Genomic DNA, 19,338 nt, shown 5'->3' with positions numbered 1-19,338 from the left:
GTCATCAGAAAGTTCTAAGAAGATATATTACCTCTCTCTTGGAAAAATGGGACAAGCTACTCTAAAAAGTTATTGATTAGGCCGGGCGCGGTGGCTCACGCCTGTAATCCCAGCATTTTGGGAGGCTGAGGCGGGCGGATCACAAGGTCTGGAGACTAAGACCATCTGGCTAACACGGTGAAACCCTGTCTCTACTAAAAATACAAAAAAAATAGCCAGGCGTGGTGGCGGGCGCCTCCTGCTACTTGGCAGGTTGAGGCAGGAGAATGGCGTGAACTGGGGAGGCAGAGCTTGCAGTGAGCCGAGATCACGCCACTGCATTCCAGCCTGGGTGACAGAGCAAGACTCCGTCTCAAACAACAACAAAAACAAAAACAAAGAAACAAAAAAAGTCAAATAAATAGGAAAAGAGAATAAAACAATGGTGGTTACTAGGGATGAGGACGGGAGGAAACAGGGAGGAGTACGTCAGAAGGTGGAAATTTTCACTTAGGTAGAATGAATAAGCCTAGATAACTATGGATGACATGAAGACTATCTTGAATAATGTATACTGAAATTTTGCTAAGAGAGTAGGGTGCTTTTACCACACACATATTGAACAGAAGTAACTACGGAAGGTGATGGATATGTAAATTTGTCTGATTATGGTAACCATTTTGCTCTGTATATCAAAACTTGTTGTACACTTAAATATATATAGTAAATTAAAAATGGTAAATGGGTTGATTTAAATATAAAAAAGAAAAGAGCAAGTTTCAAAAATTTATGCATCGTATGCTATGTTTAATTTGTGAAATATCTGGAACAATATGTATCTATGCACATATACTTCCATCAAAAACAAACAGAGAAAAAAAATAAAGAAACTAATGAAATTGGGTACCTACAGGAGTTACTGGGAACAGATTACAAGTAATAGGGAAGAGAATGAGACTTCTTTAATTGCACCCATTTAAATAGTGTTGAAATTTCAAACATGCCCATTTTTAACAATCATCTTCATTGATGTGATAAAATTCACAAAGTACATCTTGATGAGCTTTTGCTAAGTTTATACATCTGAGTAACCACCACTACCACCACCACAGTGAAAATATACAACTTTTTTATCACTCTCAAAAGCTACCTTTTGCCCCAGTATGATCAATCCAGGTCCCACACACAACCACAGGCAACTACTGATGTACTTTCTATCCATAAACATTAGATTTGTCTTTTCTAAAGCTTCATATAATGTAATAATAAAGTATGTACTCCTTTGAGTTTGGCTTCTTTCACTCAGAATAACTTCGTGAGAAGCATGCATACTGTGGCACTATCCGTAATGCATCCTCATCTATGGCTGTGTATTATGCCATCCTGGGGATAGTCTCCACTTTGTTAATCCTGTCATCTGTTGATGGACATTTGGGTAGTCTTTGGTTTGGGCTTGCTGCCCTAAACATTAATGTACAAGTTTTTGTGTGGACATGTTTTCCTTTCTCTTGGATAAAGGGTGATGAAATGGCTAAATTGTATGTTAATTGTCAGTTAACTTTATATGAAATTGCCAAACCATCTTCCAAAGTGGTTGTGTCATTTTATATTCCCACTGGCGATGTATAAAACCACATTCTTGTCAACAATTCATATAGTGAGTCTTTAATTTTAGCCATTTTTATGGTGCCATAGGGTATTTCATTGTGATTTTAGTTTTTGCATTTCTCTGAGGATTAATGATACAATCATATGGGCTTTTTGGCCTTTTATATTTTATCTTTTGTGAAATGTGTTAAAATATTTAGGCTTAAAAAAAAACAAACTTGCAGGATGTGGTATCTCATGCCTATAATCCCAGCACTTTGGGAGGCCAAGGCAGGACTGCTTGAGCCCAGGAGGCTGAGAACAGCCTGGGCAATATGGCGAGACTCCATGTCTACAAAAAATTTTTAAAATGGCCAGGTGTGGTGGTGTGCACCTGTAGTCCCGGCTACTCAGGAGACTGAGGAGAAAGGACTGCATGAGTGCCATGTCTGTGCCACTGCACTTCAGCCTGGGACAGAAAGGGAGACCCTGTCTCAGGAAACAGAAACAAAAACAAACAAACATGGGTGGTCTTATTATTGGAATGTAAGAGTTCTCTGTGTATTCTGAATGCAAGTCCATTGTCAGATATAAGTATTGCGAATATTTTTTTTCCAGTCTGCGGCTTGCCTTTTTGTTTCCTTAATACTGACTATTGAACTGAAGAAGCTATTTACTTTTAAAAAATAACGCTCAATTTATTAATCTTTTCCTTTTATGGTTTATGTACTTTTTGTGTTCTATGTAGGCAAAAATTGCAAAGGTCAAGGTCACAGATATTTTCTCCTATGTTTTCATTTAGAAGTTTTTAAAATTTAGCTTTTGCATTTAGGTCTAGATCTATTTTTAAATATTTGCTTTTATGGAGTGGGGTGAGGGTCACAATTCACCAGTTGTTCCAGAACCATATGTTGAAAAGACTGTCATTTCCTCATTGAATTACCTGAGCAACTTTGTCAAAAAACAATTGACCATAAATCTGTGGGTCTATCTCTAAACTATCTGGTCTGTTTCATTGATCTGCATGTCTATCTTTATGCCAATATCAAAGTGTTTTGACTACTTCATCTCTGTAAAAAGTCTTAAAACTAGCCTGTGTTAGTTCTATTTCATTTGTATATTTTTAGAATCAATTTGAACTATGGACTGCATTAAATCTGTAGGTTAATGGGGGGAAACTGACATCTTAAAATATCAAGTTTTCTGATCCATCAACATGGTATATTTCTCCAACTCTTTAGGTTTTATTTAATTTCTCTCAAAGATGTTTTGTAGTTTTCACCATACAGGTCTCATGACATATCTTGTTAACTTTAACACTTATTACTTCATAATTTGGGTTCTATTCTAAATGTTGTATTTTTAAATTTTAATTACCAATTGTTGGTTGCTAATATATTAAAAAAGTAATTGGTTTTTGTAAATTGATTTTTGTATCTTACAACCATGTTAAAATTAATTATTATAGTTTTTCTGTAGATATTTTAGGATTTTTTTTTACATAGATGATCATGCTTTTTGCAAATACTTATAAAAATAAAATAATTCCATTCTAGGAAATGCTCTGCTGACTTCATGTTTAAATGGATCTTGTCATTTAAAAATCTTCTAAATGTGTAAAATACTTTTTTCTTTTAAATTTGTTTTCTGACACCAAGATTCAATCATTTCCTGTCTTTTGGCTCAGTGTTCTAGAAAAACAAAACACATATATAAATTTTTATTTTTAGTTTCCAATCTCTATGCCTCATTTTCCTTGCCTTATTACACTGGGTAGGACCTGTAGCACAATGTTGAATAGAAGAGGTGAGAGCAGGTATTATTCCTTGTCTTGTTCTCAGTCTTAGGGGGAAATGTTCAGTATTCACCATTAAGAATATTTTTAACTATATATTTTTCATAGACATTTCTATCAGGTTGAAGAAGTTCCTTTTTATTTCTCATTTGCTGAAATTTTATCATAATTTGGTATGATTTGGTATTGAATTCGGTCAATATTTTGTATGTGTATTATTGAATTATATGGTTTTTCTTCTTCTTTTTTTTTTTTTTTTTGAGACAGTCTCACTCTGTTGCCCAGGCTTAGTACAGAGGCACGATCTCAGCTCACTGCAACCTCCGCCTCCCAGGTTCAAATGATTCTCACGCCTCAGCCTCCCCAGTAGCTGGGACTGCAGGCACACACCACCATGCCCAGCTAACTTTTATATTTTAATAGAGGCAGTGTTTCACCATGGTGGTCAGGCCGGTCTCAAATAAACTCCTGATCTCAAATGATCCACTCACCTTGGCCTCCCAAAGTGCTGGGATTACAGGTGTGAGCCACCATGCCCGGTTTTTCTCATTCATTCTATTAATATGGTGAGTTAATCTGATTATTGAATGTTAAACCAGTCATTCATCCTAGGATAGCCTTACTTGGTCATAATGTATTATTCTTTTTATATATTTCTGTATTCTATTAATATTTTATTAAGAACTTTTTCATCTATATTTATGAAGGATATTGTTTTGTAGCTTTCTTACCATGTCCTTTTCTGGTTTCAGTATTAGAGAAATGCTGTTTTAATAAATCAAGTTGGAAAATCTTCCCTCCTTTTCTATTTTTAAAAAGAGTTTATGTAGGATTTGTATTATTTGTTCCTTGAATGTTTGATAAAATTCATCAATGAAGCTGTCTGGGCCTGGAATTTTCTTTGTGTTGTTGATTTTAAATACAATTTCTATTTTGAAGTGTAAGAAAATTGAAAACTTGCAATAGTAAAACATCCATTGCACATTTGTCAAAACTAAGAAGTCAACAGTGATCAAATACTACTAACTAAACTCCAGATTTTATATAAATATCATCAGTCTTCACACCAATGTCTTTTAGGACCCAATCCAGGATACCACATTGCATTTAGTGTTGGAATGTTTAAAATTACAATTAAATTTATTTAGCATATATTTCAAGTTTCTTTTTGTACCAATTTTGGTAATTTTTGTCTGTCAGGAAATTGGTCTATCTCATCTAAGTTGTCAAATTCATTGGCATAAAGTTGTAATATTCCCTTATTATCCTTGTAATGTCTGTAGGATCAGTACTAATGTTCCTTCTTCTATTCCTGAAATTCATAATTTGTGTTATCTCTCCTATTGTCATAGTTTAGATATCTAGAGGTTAATCACTTCTAATGACTTTTTTTCAACTAATCAGCTTTTGGTTTTAGTGATTTACTTTTTTTTTTTTTAAGTTGTTTCACAGATTTCTGCTCTCTTTATTATTTCCTTGTTTCTTCTACAAATTTTGGTTTAATTCAATTTCCTTTTTTAGATTCTTAATATGGAAACATAGTTAATTGAGTTTCAACTTTTCTTCTTTCCTAATAAAAGTATTTAAAGGCATATCTTTCTTAGCAATGTTTTAATAGAATTCTACATGTTATGCTTTCATTTTTATTCAGTTCTAAATATTTTCTAATTTCCTTTGTAATTTCTGCTTTGACTTAAGGAGTATTTAGAAACACGTTTTTAAATTTACAAATATTTAGGAATTTTTCAGATATGTTTTATGTTATTTAATTCTAATTTAATTCCACTGTGATGAGGACATACATGGTATGATTTCAATTCTTTTACTCTTGCTAAGGCTTATTTTATAGCACAGCAAATGGTCTATCGTCATGAATATTTCATGTGCACATAAAAGAATGTGTATTCTGCTATTGTAGCCATGCTAACTGTTAGCATTCATAAAATAAAATTAAATAAACAAATATGGAGAAAACCCCACATGGAATAAAAACAGGCCCAAATGTAAAAAGCAACTCAAATACTTTTGAATATAGTACTTGCTGGACTCTATATGCTCAGGGTGGTATATTCGGAAGGTAAAAATAACTTATCAAGTTTGTTATTGGTAATAGTATGGGTATAGTAATCATGAAACTCATTTGTGTGTATTACTGGACTGGGCAAATAAGGAAATGTTGAAGCTGCTGAAACCAGGATTCTCACTATGGCAGAAGAATACTAATATGGAATGAGTGAAAGAGAAGAAGAATCCTGTGGTTTTGAATTAAAATTGGGGGTATCAGTATGAATGTATGATTAAAAGATATCATGGCTGTCTCTTCTGAGGAACCCAGAAATGATGACACCATAGCAGTGAGCATGCTTTAGATCTTGGTTTCTAAATACCATTCACCACTAAAAGGAACTAGCATTCCTTGAGGAAATGGCTGAATCCAGATTTTGAACCAGAAAAGTACAACATAAACTTGCAACATCGTTTTATGTCAGAAATTAAGTAAATACTAAAAAAAAAAAAAAAAACTGATGGACCCAGGAGACAGCTTAATGAGGCTTTAACTTGCCAAATGTGAGACAACTTGACCTTTAAAAAATACTGACTATAAATGGATTGTAAAAAAATTCGATCTTAAAAGAAAAGGATCCATGAGTATAGAGTGATACTAAAACAAACATTTAAAAAGAACAAACCTAACAGTAAATGTGAAGGTGGGGAGGCAAAGGTCTTATTTACCAAAGGATGTCAATCAGTTCTTGGAGAAATTTACAAGTAAACCAACACGTAGCCTGAGGTAAGTGCTATGATATTAGGTTAATATAGGAGCACAAAAGACTCATCTATATCAGAATGAGAGGAGAGGAGTAGGGACAGCTTTCTAAAGATGTGATACCTGAGATGAATTTTGAAGAAAGGTTCAGAAGTGGTAGAAGTAGCCACTTTCATAAATATTTACTCAGGCACAGATCACCAATGAAAGCTAAAACCACTAGGTGAAAGGTTGTTGGCAAACAGGATATTCGTACAGATCTCAAATTGTCACACCACACACTAAATTAGTTTTTTAAAAAAGGGGAAAAGGAATAAAATAAATAGAAATAAAATATAATAAATAAAATCAGTAAAATAGGAAAATCTGGCAAACTCCAATTTAATTAAATGATCAATTTGAACATCACCAATAATTGGACAAACTGAGCTCATGCGCCTTTAATTTGTGACACTGTGATGAAAGCAACATAAATTATTTTCTCGCCAAAAATGTGTGAACTGAGTGTAATCATGGGAAAAAAAAAAACAATTAGGCAAAGCCAAATTGAAGGCCATTCCATAAAACAACTGAACTGCAGACTTCAAAAATACTAATGTCCTGGAAGATTTTTAAAAAGCTAGGGAACTATTTTGATTAAAGGAGACTAAAGAAACATGATACAGAAACTTGATTAAATCCTATATTTTTAAAAATCTAAAAAAAGGGATATTTTTGGAACAATTAGAGACATTTGAACATGGACATTAGATAACAGCATTCTATCAATGTTACATGTTTTGAGCGAGATAACTGTATTGTGGTTATATGGGAGAATGTCCTTGTTAGGAGCTACAGGCTGAAGTAGTCAGGTATGATGTGTCATACCTATCACCTGCATCCTTCATTCTTGAGATCTGTAGGTTACTCTCAAATGGCTAGGCCAAATAATCTCTTCCTATGTATACTTATGCAGTATATGTGACAAAACGTAACCACTGGTGAATCTAGGTAAAGGGTGTCGTGATTATTATGTTATTCTGACTTTTCCTTAAGTGTGAAAAATTTAAAAGAAAGAGCTGGGAAAAATTAAAGGTAGTTACAATAATGATACAAAAATTGTGTATAATTTCCAAACAGAGAGAAGGAGAAAAGAAACTCCAATCAAGCTAAAGGCATCAAAGGAAAATTTAAAAAGAAGCAACAAGGATGTTTAACAAAGAACATCAAATAAGATGATGGACCTAGAAGAAAAACATCAATGTCTTTAATTATATAAAAACATCAATGTCCTTAATTATATACATTTTTAACTCTTAATTGGGTTAAAAAATCAGATTTGTACTAAGAGATATATCTTTAAAAACAGAAGACAGAATAAAAAGATCAACAAATAAAACAAAGTAGGAGTCATAATTATGTTAGACAAAATAGAGTGTAAGGTGAAAAATACTAAATACAAGAAATAATATTTTAGATGTCAAAAATGTATGAGCCATAAAAAAGTCATGAGTTTTTATAAACGTAAAATATAGCTTTGAAAATATATAAAGCAAAAGCCAAATTCAGTTCTAAAATCACATTGAGAGTATCAAACAATTGTGATATACATATCTCTATACTTAACCTTTAGATCAATATATAATATAAATATATTATTTATATTTCCATGACTTAACTGATTATATAATCAGTTGATTTAAAGAGTAAGTACAGACATACATACATAACAGATGACACTTATGGAATCCTTTTGAAAATGATATGGTTATTGACATTTTGTTAGGACAGAAAAATAGTGATAATTTAAAAAATGGGCTAACAGTATTGTGACTATATTTAAAAATTTGTCTTTATCTTTTGGAGATATACTGTTTTATGGGTAAAACGATACACTGTTGGAGACTGGCTTCAAAACAAACGGGAAAGGTGGAGGAGTGGGTGGGGTGTGATTTGATACCATCACCTGGGTGATGAGTACATGTGCTCATTGTTCTATTTCTATTTCTGTTATGTATTTAAAAATTTCCAAAATTAGATGTTTCTAAAAGGAAATTGCCAAGTCTTTAAAATGAAAAGGGGTACATCAAGCTTAGGGATTGTAGTGAAAAGATAGTCAATGTATTATTATTTATAAGAAAAAACTAGAAATAACATTAATGTGCTAATAGGCAAATGGTTAAATGAATTTCAGGACAATCCAAATGAATGCAAGATGGTTTTCAAAAGGATGATGCCCACCTTCTTATAGGGATATGAAAAAATGCTCAGGATATAGTAAATGAAAGAGCAAGTTGCAGATCTCTCTCTTTTTCTCCGTCTCTCTTTCTACCAGTCCAGCTCTCCCAACTCTAACTCCAATACATAAATGGAGGAAAAACATCAGAAAAGATACCATCCAAACCATTAGCAGTGATCATTTCTTGGGAAGGGGGGAAGAAAAGAATTAGCGAGAGGCAGAGGATGAGGTGGAGAACAAAGTTCTTTCACTTTTTACTTTGTATGCTTCTGAATTATTTTACTTTTTTCCCAAGAAGCACGTATTTTAAAATTAAAAAGGAAAAAATGTTCATTAAAAGGAAAAGAAAACAATTGTGATGAGGCAATCTCTCGTATAAAATAGCATATTTTGCCACTTGTGCTCACTCTCTAAAAAGTTCTATTTTGTGAAAATCAGTTAAAACAACTTTAGTATATATGGCTAAGAAAATAGTAAGAAGTACAAAGCATGAGTTAGGTAAATACATTCACCCACCATGCTTGAGCATTGATTCTGACCTAAAACCTCTAATTAGGATTCTATATATGCCTAACATATAACCAGCAATAACCAGCAGTGACCTCCAAGGCTGTGCAAGATGCTTATTAGAAATAAACTTACAACCAAGTCTCTTGTGTGTCTAATATCCCTTCACCGTTTTTCAAACTGAAGGGGGCATGGATAGCATTAATTTATAAGGTTGATCAATTCAGGTTTTGTGGGGGTATTTTCAAACCAAATTTATTGGAGCATTTGGGCATTTAGAGTATGACCATTTGCACGGCGTTCTTTTCTATGCATCTCTGATGACTTTGTGAATATACGGAGATCACTGTAGATTGAAAAATGGAATAATAGCTACAAGGGACAGTAGGAGCTTCTATGCCAACACTTTCCTTTAGAGAGAAAAAGAGAATTGAAAGGACATGCTAAGGTCACACTGTGCAATTACTGGTTGTAGATTAGATCCAGGTTTCCAGGTTTTATGAACACTGACAGCATAGCCCTCTTCCTACAACAGTTACTTGGTTTTCAACTTTTGTTTCCAAGTCTTATAATTGGAGATGTTCCTGCACCCCTAATTCTCAGATCTTTGCAAATCAGGTTCTTGAAATAAGAAATAATGCCTGGGATATATAATCTATTCAATAAACTCTGGCTAAATAAATGGATGAATGAACAGAGTTTGAACTCCTTTGCAGAAGCCCAATATTTGGGCTAAAATGATACGAGTCATCTTTTTGTCCAAAACCAGAGTAGACTAACTATTCTGGTTGATCTTCCTAAAACTTCCCTAAAAGTACCATGCCAAGGAGAAGTCATAGCTCATTTCCCACACCTTCGTGGTACCCTTAGTGTGTCTTCCTCACCCAATCCTTCCTTGCTCCATTCCCATCAGTCAGAAATATCAGTGTTGTTTGTTCTGAGGATGCTGAGAATGCTAATATAGAATATAAAGAGTGACCTAATGTACTTTTTCTGCTCCTGGGACTAATCCAGCTTCTAATCCCTCTCATTCATTCATGCAGTCATGCATGTAAGAGATGTTTACTGAGCACCTACTGACCTGCTATCTGTTAGGCACTATATGTGGTACTGGAGTGCAATGAGAGCAAAGCAGACAGGGCAGTACACTCCAATAACTTCCCGTGCAGGCTGTCCTGTACCCATCACCTGACTCCTTCATTACTGATCATCAATCTTTTGCCCCTCCTAAATCCTAGATTTAGCACATATAACTTGGACCATCTTTTCTGATATCTTAACTTCTGAAGGCTTCTACTTCCTATCGCATCCTAACCTCACCTGGAAGGACATTTTAAAACCTTTCTCACACATCTCTAGGCTTTGGTTCATGGGGTCCTTCATGCCTGTTTTCCTTTTCTTCACATTCCTGTTGAAAGCAACCTCTCCTATAAACCATGTGGATTAACTACGCCAACTGTTGGGGTCAACAGCACAGTTTTGATTATGCGAGACACTGGGACCATAGCCATCAGTAAGTTCCAACTATCAAAGAGCTAAATGGTCTGGTCTGGGAAGACAGGGGCAGTGAGGACCTTGCCCCTCCTATGCCTCAGGGCATTTAAAAAATCTAGTTGATATGTAGTGATTCCATAACTGAGTGTGGGGGAGCACTCTTCCGTTAGCCTTGGAGCAACCTGAAGCTAAGAACCGGGTCTGCTTTTTAACCCTGGAGCCAACTCCCGAGTGGGGGTAAGGTACTCACCTAACCAACACTGGGATCTTGGGCATCTTCTTGGAGACTTTAAAGAAACTCGTGTCCCCTTTGTTGTCAGTAAAGTAAATGCCAGCCACACTGGTCACGAGGTTCCCAGGGAATGTGAAGAGAACCCTTTCATCATCACCCTGGTTGGCCCAGTCCCAGGCTTGTCCTCCTATGAGCAAGCCGCCACCACGTTTCATGAACTTGACCAGCTTTTCTGTCATGGTTTCATTGTAGGCATCAATACAGTAAACCCCCAGGGAGTCTTTCACTTCTGGCTCAACCTTTGCATCCATTCCAGAGCCCTCGAGGATTTTGGCCAAAGGTGCCAGGGATGGGTGTACACCAATGGGAGCCCCAGGGGAAGAGCAAAGCCACCCCACTGCGTTCAGGAGAAAGGGCGTGAGTTGGGCTTCCACCAGGTAGTCCTCATGGGACATGACCACCAGGCGGCCGCGGCCATAGGAGGAGGCAGCAATGAGGACCTGGCCCATGTCGTTCACCATCACAGGAAATGAAGCCTCTCCAATAAGAAGCAGTTCACATGGAACGGCATCTTCGGGTACATCCCAGCTTGTCACGCCATTCATAAGGGCCTCGAAGGCAGCAGAAGGAGTCGCCATGGCTCTGTTGGTTTCTGCAGAGAAGAAAGCAAAGGCTCAGCTTGGCGAACAATGGATAAACAAAGAAACAAATAGAGCAGTTCACTCTTCCAGTAGCTGGGCGATTCTTCCCACTATGCAGATGAGGTTGACACTGGGAAACGATTCAAGCACTCGGTGTTAGTGACTGAAGTCCAGGAGACCCCACTGGGCCCTCTCCTCTTAAACTCTGTGGTCAAACTTAGAGAGCTTGATACTTTTCCATCACAGACGGAAACAAACAGAAGGAAGGAATGAACATGGAATTGTGTCCCCCAAAGAGACATTTGAAATCCTAACCCATAGGACTTATTTGGAAAGAGGTTTTCATAGATGTAATGAAGCTAAGATGAGGTCATAGGTGATTTAAATGGGTCATAGTCTAATGACTGATATCCTCGTAAGAGGACATTTGGAAACACAGGGGAGAATGCTATCAGAAAATGGGGGCAGAGATTGGAGTGATGAGTCTACAAGCCAAGGAAGACCAAGAATTGCCGGCAAACACCAGGAGCTAAGAGAGAGGCATGGAACAGATTCTGCCTCAGAATCTCCACACTGCTGACACCTGGATTTCAAACTTCTAAGCCTTCAGAACTGTGAAATGATGTCTTCCTGTTATTTTAAGCCACCCCATTTGTGGTCATTTGCTTCAGCAGCTGCTGGGAATTCATAGAGTGGAGCGGCATGTTGTGCTCCCTGCCCATTCCATCCCTCTTGGCTCCCACACTAATCAGATTACTCAGAACTTCCATGTGAAATGCCTGGGCTTTCAGAGAAGGTTCTTTGGTCAATGTCACAGGCTAGGTAAGAGGAAAGTGGAAGTCCTCTGTGGTTTAAATGCAAGTCTCCTACCACCAGGAGCAGAAGGTAACAAGATATGAAATTATTGCAGAATCCTAATTGCACCTGGGATGCAGCTGACAACAGTGTGGAGGTGAACTCACAAATATCCTCTGCTTCTTCACAATGAGATCCCCACTAACGATGCTCTATGGTCTGACCTCTGCTACAAGCGCTGTACTGAAACACTTCCTCCAAGGGCAGATGTGTTTTCATGGTCAGGTCATGCAGTGTGTCTCATCTTCAGTGACCCCTCAGCAACACAGGACACCACTGCTCTCCCAGTCCATGAGGCTGAACCACCTCTGTCAGTATGGCCCAAGGTAACCTCTTTGTATCCAACCTCTAGAACCACTTACTTTCTGTCCTTTTCTGACCTCCTCTTGGAATATGCAGATAGTCCTTACATTTTAATCTTTGGCCCTTACCACTTGTCTATTTCCCTTGTCAGATAACATGCTCACTCTCAACATACTACGCAACATGATTATAAACTTGGGCTTTGGACTTACGGCAGTCTGAGTTTGAATTTCAGCTCTGCTACTTAACAATTGTGAGACTTAGACAACACATCTCAGATTTAGTTTCCTTGTTAATTAAATAGGAATTATAATATCTGCCATATAAGCTTGTCCTGAGGATTAAAGGAAATAACATAGGTTAAATGCCTTTTCATAAGTATTCAATTATTTATATATGCATACTCATATATGCTTATAATTATTTGGTTAAGAATAAACCATTTAAGTATGTGAGTAATAGAGAATTCTTGCAAAGTGGAAAAAGAATTTAACCTAACATAGGTTTTATAAGCACTGAATTGAGCATGTACTGATTCTGATTTAATAGTTTTCATACTTTGTTACCAATATTAATACTAACACTAATGCTAACTACTATTACATTCATTTCTCATGTATCTCTATATGCCTTCCGCAAGCCAGGATAAAATAGCCCCAGTCTTGAGGTAACGAGTTCAAGACCCCACTGGCCATTTATAGCCAGTCTCTAAACTAAAAAAGTCTTAAATTTATTAATTTCCCTCTAAGGGAGCTCTTTTAAGGCAAATTACATAAGCTCAATGTTTCTAGTAGTTAAACAGAAGCATTAATAACCTACCTATCTCAGGGAACTATTGAGAAGATACTGACATGAACATTTGGTAAGCAAGAAGCTTGTCTCTTCCCTGCTCCTCCTGGTGCTCATAAATAATCAGGACAGCAAAGCGCACAGTGTCACCGTATGTCCCTTCTCCCTGCTGCTCCCATATCCAGCTGGTCACAAGTCTTATCAATGTCCTTGTTCATGGTTTCCAATCACACTGCCATTAACCTAGTTTAGGTCCTTAGTAATTCATGCCTGGACTCAACTGACCCAATTTCAAAGTTACCAGGACCTGTTCCCACCCTTTACTTTTCTAAAACCACTCTAACCATGTTATTTACTCTCAAAGCTCCATCTTGGTCTCTAGGGACAATCTACTGCCTTCCGGTGTGGACTGCCTGCAGAGCTGGCCACTCCCTAGCTTCTCCTGCCTTTTCTCCTGCTGCCTGTCTCCCTGCAGCATCCAGTCGCCAGGTGCCCCTGGACATGCCCTGCTTTCATTTTAGATGATCTTCCCATTCTCTTTCCATTCCGTTCCCTCTCCCAAATCTTTCTATCTATGGAAATACTATCCTTCCAAGAGCAGATATGGCACAGAAAAGAAAATTTAAATGGCCACTTCTGTGGAAAAGATGCTCAATCTCACTAGTAGTCAAGTAATGGAAAATATATTGTGTGTTGCTCATAATATTGTCAAAAAAGACAATACTCCTTTCTAGGAGAAAGTGGAGGAGGAGAAGGGGAAGAAAATGAAGATGAAGATGACAAAGGTGGCTAATAAGGTTTAATATTTGAAAGGCTAATAATGTTCAATACTGAAAGACCATCACAATCTGCAAGAACGACGGAGAATGTCTGCACTCTTTTTCAAAAACAATTTTATGGTGCCTGCTTGGCTTCAAAGGTGTGCCTATATTTAGACCCAACAACCCTTCTTCTAATAACCCTTCTTACAGAAATAAGGACAGTATCAAAGATATATGTACAGGGATGCTTACTGCTACACCAAATTACAAATGGAGATAAATGAAAACCTAGAAGTACAGATAGATAGACTAATGACAAAGAATGTTTCCTAGAACCATTTTTGATTCTTGTGGGTGCAGCATCTCTAACCCAAACCCACACCTATCCAGCTTTCACATAGCCCCCAGATATCCCATTGTACACAGCATAAGACCCTGTAGCACTGCCCCCAGTCATCTACCCATACACACCCCCTAAAGAGTTGCCCATTAGAAAGAACCCTTCTCCCTCAGCCTCTGCTGCCTCTAGTGCTGGCACAAGTACAACCAGAACAGAGACCTCACATATCTGTCTCACTACTTGTTTTCTGAGCTAGTTCAAGGATGAGTTGAATAAATTTTACATCCACCTAGAAGAATGTCCTAGATACATTTTAAGTGAAAATTTCAAGTCACTATGATATGCAGAACATGAAGTCATTTTTGTATGGGCAAAGATAATAATAGTAGTAGTAGTAATTAGTAGCAGTAGTATAATTATTATTAGTAGTAGTAACAACACAATGCTTACTAGGTTCCTGGCATTACTACACGTGATTTCTGTAACTTATTTAATGCTGACAATAAACCTATGAGGTATTTACTATCACTATCCCCATTTTATGGATGGGCAAAACAAAAACTCCAAAATCATAATGCCCAGAGAATTAGTTATTTGCTCAAAATCACACAGGTGGTAAGTGGTGGTGGATCTAGGATTCAAATCCAGGAAACCCAGTGCTGGAGTCCATACTCTCAAGCACCAGGAATACAAAAGTATCTGTTACATACCAGGCTTTATAGGCATTGAAAATCTATGGAGGCCACATTTCAACATAATCACATTGATTACATTAGGAAGAGAGGTGAACCATTCTCTCTGCCTTTATACAAATCTGCATCCTTTAAATTGTATTGCTACTACAACGAGAAACAACACCGAGTTAATACAAATTTAGTCAAAGCATGTAAACACACATTAAAATATTAGATACAGTTTTTACATGATGAGGTAGACTGATCAACTGATCCTGGCTCACTGGACCTAAAAGGTCTTCCTTCATCTCTGATCGGGTTGTGCATCTGCCCACCTATGAATTTGATTTCCTCCTCTACGGGGGTTCCTTGAACTCTGCAGCTGGTTGTGTCCCCACTTTAACCAGCTATCAGTGACTTCATCACTTGATTTTTGAACCAAATGCCCCCTCTTTATGCCCGAATCCATATTTGTCCTCCAATCTTGGTAAGCTCAAATGAATAAAACCTGGAAGAAATGTCCTTTTATTTCTCTCCCTAACCCCTCCCATGGTTCCTGCTTTCTTTCTCCTGGGCCCACCTCTGGCCCCTTTTAGCTTGCTGGAAACAAAGCCACTGCCAAAGCAGAAGGTATTAAAGGCACAACCTGTAACTCAGGGAGAGAGCAGAGCTTCCACTCCTACCACAGAGCAGCGCCATGGCTCGTAAACCTGGTTTCCCTTTGAGAAATGCGTGGAAGGGCAGGTGGATGGAGGGCCCTGCTGGATGCTGCGCCACCCATGTCCCGTATGGTAGTGTGATTTCAAATCCTGAACCTAGAGTAAGTGTGTGAGGCCAGAGTATACATTGTATTCTTTGGATGAATAGATATTCCATGTCTGGATGATTACATGACAGATGAGGGTATAAGGGTAAACCCAGGATCATTTTTTCAGCAAATGGCTAACCTGACCTTGAAAATTGGTTTATATTACAGACATTCAATTCTATGGGTCTTCTCTCCTTCATGTTTTTTTGTTTTGTTTTGTTTTGTTTTCTCATGAACCTTCTGTTTCTTTTTCTTTCTACATCCAGTATCTTTTCCAAGATATTGGGGGCTAGTTCAACTCCTTTTTTGAATTCTGTCCTAGACATTCCCAGCTCAGTCTTATTTATTTTTCACTTAAGATTGTTTAATTCATACATCTGTAAGAGTATATAATACATGTGGAGGGATATAGATGGTAAAATAACAATAAAACAATCTGAAAAATTAAACTCCCATATACCTACCATTTAGCTTAAAAAATAGACTTTTACCACCATCTTTGAAGCCCCTTCTGTGATCCTCCCCATTCAGCCCCTCCACTATCCCCATAGGAGTAAGCAGGGTTGGGGTCTTTGCTTCTTCTAGTCCTCTATTTCTACCTTACCAAACTGCCTACTTAATTCTCGAGTTCCCCGGAGGCTCTGCTTTCACTCCTATTCGCTCACTTCCCTCCCAGGTCACTCAAGAGGATGACATAATTGAGGAGCAAAAGCCCAGGAGTGAGAAGACCTGGGTATTACTACCTTTTTAAATGTGGGTGCTGCCTCCCCCAGCTGTGGATCTGCGTGCCTCAGGGAGTGTTCTATCCAATGCACGGTGTGTGAGAAGGGATGTTCTAAACTCCCAGGGGCTGTCAGCACTCAGCTTGGAGTCTGGCGGGGCTCCACTCTCTTTTCCTCCCAGGCCCAAAGCCAGTCTGCAAAGAGCACAACGGTGACGTCTGAGGAGGGAGAGGGCTGGGGAGTGGGGGCAGCCGGCAGGGAGGAGGGGCGCTCCTCCGTGCGCGTAAACACACACACACACACACACACGCACACACACACACACACACACACACACACGAACGCTCACTCCAGTCTCCAGGGGCCAGTGCCAGTGGGGGACAGATCTCAGTCCCGAAGATAGTGTTCACAAAGATCAAAGGGCAGTAGGACAGTAGGCCACAAGCGATGCTCTGTCCCAGCTACCCGCGACCCTGCTCAAGCTCCGGGCATTCTCATCCGACAAAACAGCGGATTAGACGCAGTTCTCTAGGTCAGGCCCTTAGGTAACTCAACCACACAAAGCAAGCACACACAAACATCAGATGTCAGAACCTGGAGGGGAGGAGCAATGCGGCAGGGGGATGCAGGGCCCGAGTGCAGAGGAAAATCACCAGCAGAAACACGGACACAAAGGGGATTCTCTGTCCCCGACTTCAGCACACCCAGACCCACAGCGCGCCGATCGCGCCCCGCACCCCCGCCCCGGCCTCCCGCACCACCCTCCGCAAGCACCCAGGCCGAGTCCACCATCGCTGGCCCCTTCTCCAGCCTGCGAGGCTTTTGGAGAGGGCCACTCACCAGGTTACCCTGCGATTTCCACGGGGGCAGGTGGGAGCGGGCAGCCTGGCGTAGAGACGGTCCCACAGGGAAGAGGCTTCCCTGTACCACAGTGACTGGGCGACCGAGCCGGGATTTGGGAGCGGGGAGGAGACCGGAGCAGGAGGAGAGGAGGGGTTTCCACGGGAGTCCCCTCCTCCCCACTTCCTCCCAGGCTGGAGTGGGAGCTCGAGAGGGCGGCGCTTGGCGGGGGACAGCGCTTCTTTGTGTCGCCGGCCCTGGTGGCTTGGTATTGCTGCGGCTTAGGGACGCCTGGCGACCCCATCCTGGCAGTGTGGATGGCCGTTTCATTAAAGATACAAACTTCTCTGACTCTCCATTAGTAAGGGAAAGGCTGAGCAAATTGTGGGACAAACATTCTGCTTAGTATTATTCAGTTCTTAGGAAGAGCCTGAATCTCCATTTAGTCGGTGAATACACAGTGATATATTGCCAAAGGGAAAATACAAATTGTAGAAATTGTTGAATATGCTTTTGTTTTTATAAGAAAAACAAACCCCGTATATATTTGTATTATGGTGGGGAGAACGCAAGGCTATTTCTACCCGTTAGTATTGTTTAACTTGAGAAATAAGAGAGGTGCAACTTTTTATATAACTGCACTGTTTGCAGTTACGTGTTACTTCTGTAAATTAAAAATAATATACAGTTCAAACAATAGTTAACTAAAATGTATTCTTCGGTGTACAGTTCAAATCGCATTTCTTTCTTTCCTGTTTCCTTTTTTTCTTTTTCTTTGGAGACGGAGTCTCGCTCTGTCGCCCAGGCTGGAGTGCAACGGCGCGATCTCCGCTCTCTGCAACCTCCGCCTTCCGAGTTCAAGAGATTCTCCTGCCTCAGTCTCCCAAATAGCTGGGATTACAGGCGCCCGCCATCACGCCTGGCTAATTTTTGTATTTTTGTAGAGACGGGATTTCACCAAGTTGGCCAGGCTGGTCTCAAATTACTGACCTCGAATGATCCGCCCGCTTCGGCCTCCCAAAATGTTGGGATTACAGGTGTGAGCCATCACACCCGCTCCCCATTTCTTTCCTTTCTGATATCAGCTGAGAGCTGCTCCTCTCTCTTGTGTGTGTGGCCACTTCACCTTTCACAGGTGCTGGCTCCAGCATGGGAAATGCAGGGTGGTGACAGGGACCCAGACTAGGTGGACTGGATTCAAATCCCAGAGCTACACTTTACCAACGGTGTGACTTTGGGCAAGTTACCTAATTCCTCAGTGCCTCAGTGCTATTACCTACACAACGGGGATAAAAAAAATCAATACCTATACTAAGCCTTATTATAAGGCTTCAGTTAGGTGAGTTTATGCTTGTAAAGTTCTTGAATCAATGTTTGGTATACGGGCCGGGCGCGGTGGCTCATGCCTGTAATCCCAGCACTTTGGGCGGTCGAGGCGGGCGGATCACGAGGTCAGGAGATCGAGACCATCCTGGCTAACACGGTGAAACCCCGTCTCTACTAAAAATACAAAAAATTAGTCGGGCGTGGTGGCAGCACCTGTAGTCCCAGCTACTCTGGAGGCTGAGGCAGGAGAATGGCGCGAACCCGGGAGGCGGAGCTTGCAGTGAGCTGAGATCGTGCCACTGCACTCCAGCCTGGGCGACAAGCGAGACTCCGAGACTCCGTCTCAAAAAAAAAAAAAAAAAAAAAAAAAAGTTTGGTATACGGTAAAACTGGATGAGTGCCTGATAAATATTCAAATCATCCTAAGATTCAATATTCCATATTTCAGGAAAATGCATACCTTTTAATCCTGACTAGGGTTTGAGTCCCAACCCAAGCCATACTCCCTTTCCCCATCTTCCTTCAACTCATTTTCTCCAAATTGGATCATTAGGAACAAGTCAGCGGCAGGTTTTATGTAAAAGAAATGGCAGGGAGAGATATCAAGAGAACCTGAATTCAGGATCCTGCCAAGTCACGGGCCACCTGAGAGACAGTGAACACATCTTTTATCTTCTTCAGCGTTCAGATTTTTCAGCTA

The 19,338-nt window shown here is 39.4% G+C and overlaps 1 protein-coding gene across 7 annotated transcripts in view; it reads right to left on the bottom strand.

Annotated features, from left to right (window-relative positions):
- Positions 1 to 19,338, bottom strand: part of LOC105471169 (TRPM8 channel associated factor 1) — a 49,314-nt gene that overhangs the window by 12,301 nt on the left and 17,675 nt on the right. For 2 of the 7 annotated variants that reach the window (XM_011723516.3, XM_011723517.3), the window contains exons 2-3: positions 16,494 to 16,666; positions 10,598 to 11,231 (exon numbers count right to left, since the gene is read on the bottom strand). In XM_011723516.3, coding sequence (XP_011721818.1) covers positions 10,598 to 11,217 — 620 coding nt within the window. In that variant the 5' untranslated portion in view covers positions 11,218 to 11,231; positions 16,494 to 16,666. Of the gene's footprint in view, positions 1 to 10,597; positions 11,232 to 16,493; positions 16,667 to 17,312; positions 17,611 to 19,338 lie in introns of those variants that run through there. The other 5 variants (XM_011723519.3, XM_011723520.3, XM_011723521.3 and 2 more) reach the window with 4 other exon arrangements.

The sequence above is a fragment of the Macaca nemestrina genome, chromosome 4, assembly GCF_043159975.1.
Source record: "Macaca nemestrina isolate mMacNem1 chromosome 4, mMacNem.hap1, whole genome shotgun sequence".
Taxonomy (NCBI): Eukaryota; Metazoa; Chordata; class Mammalia; order Primates; family Cercopithecidae; genus Macaca; species Macaca nemestrina.
This window is presented reverse-complemented; position numbering and strand designations above follow the sequence as displayed.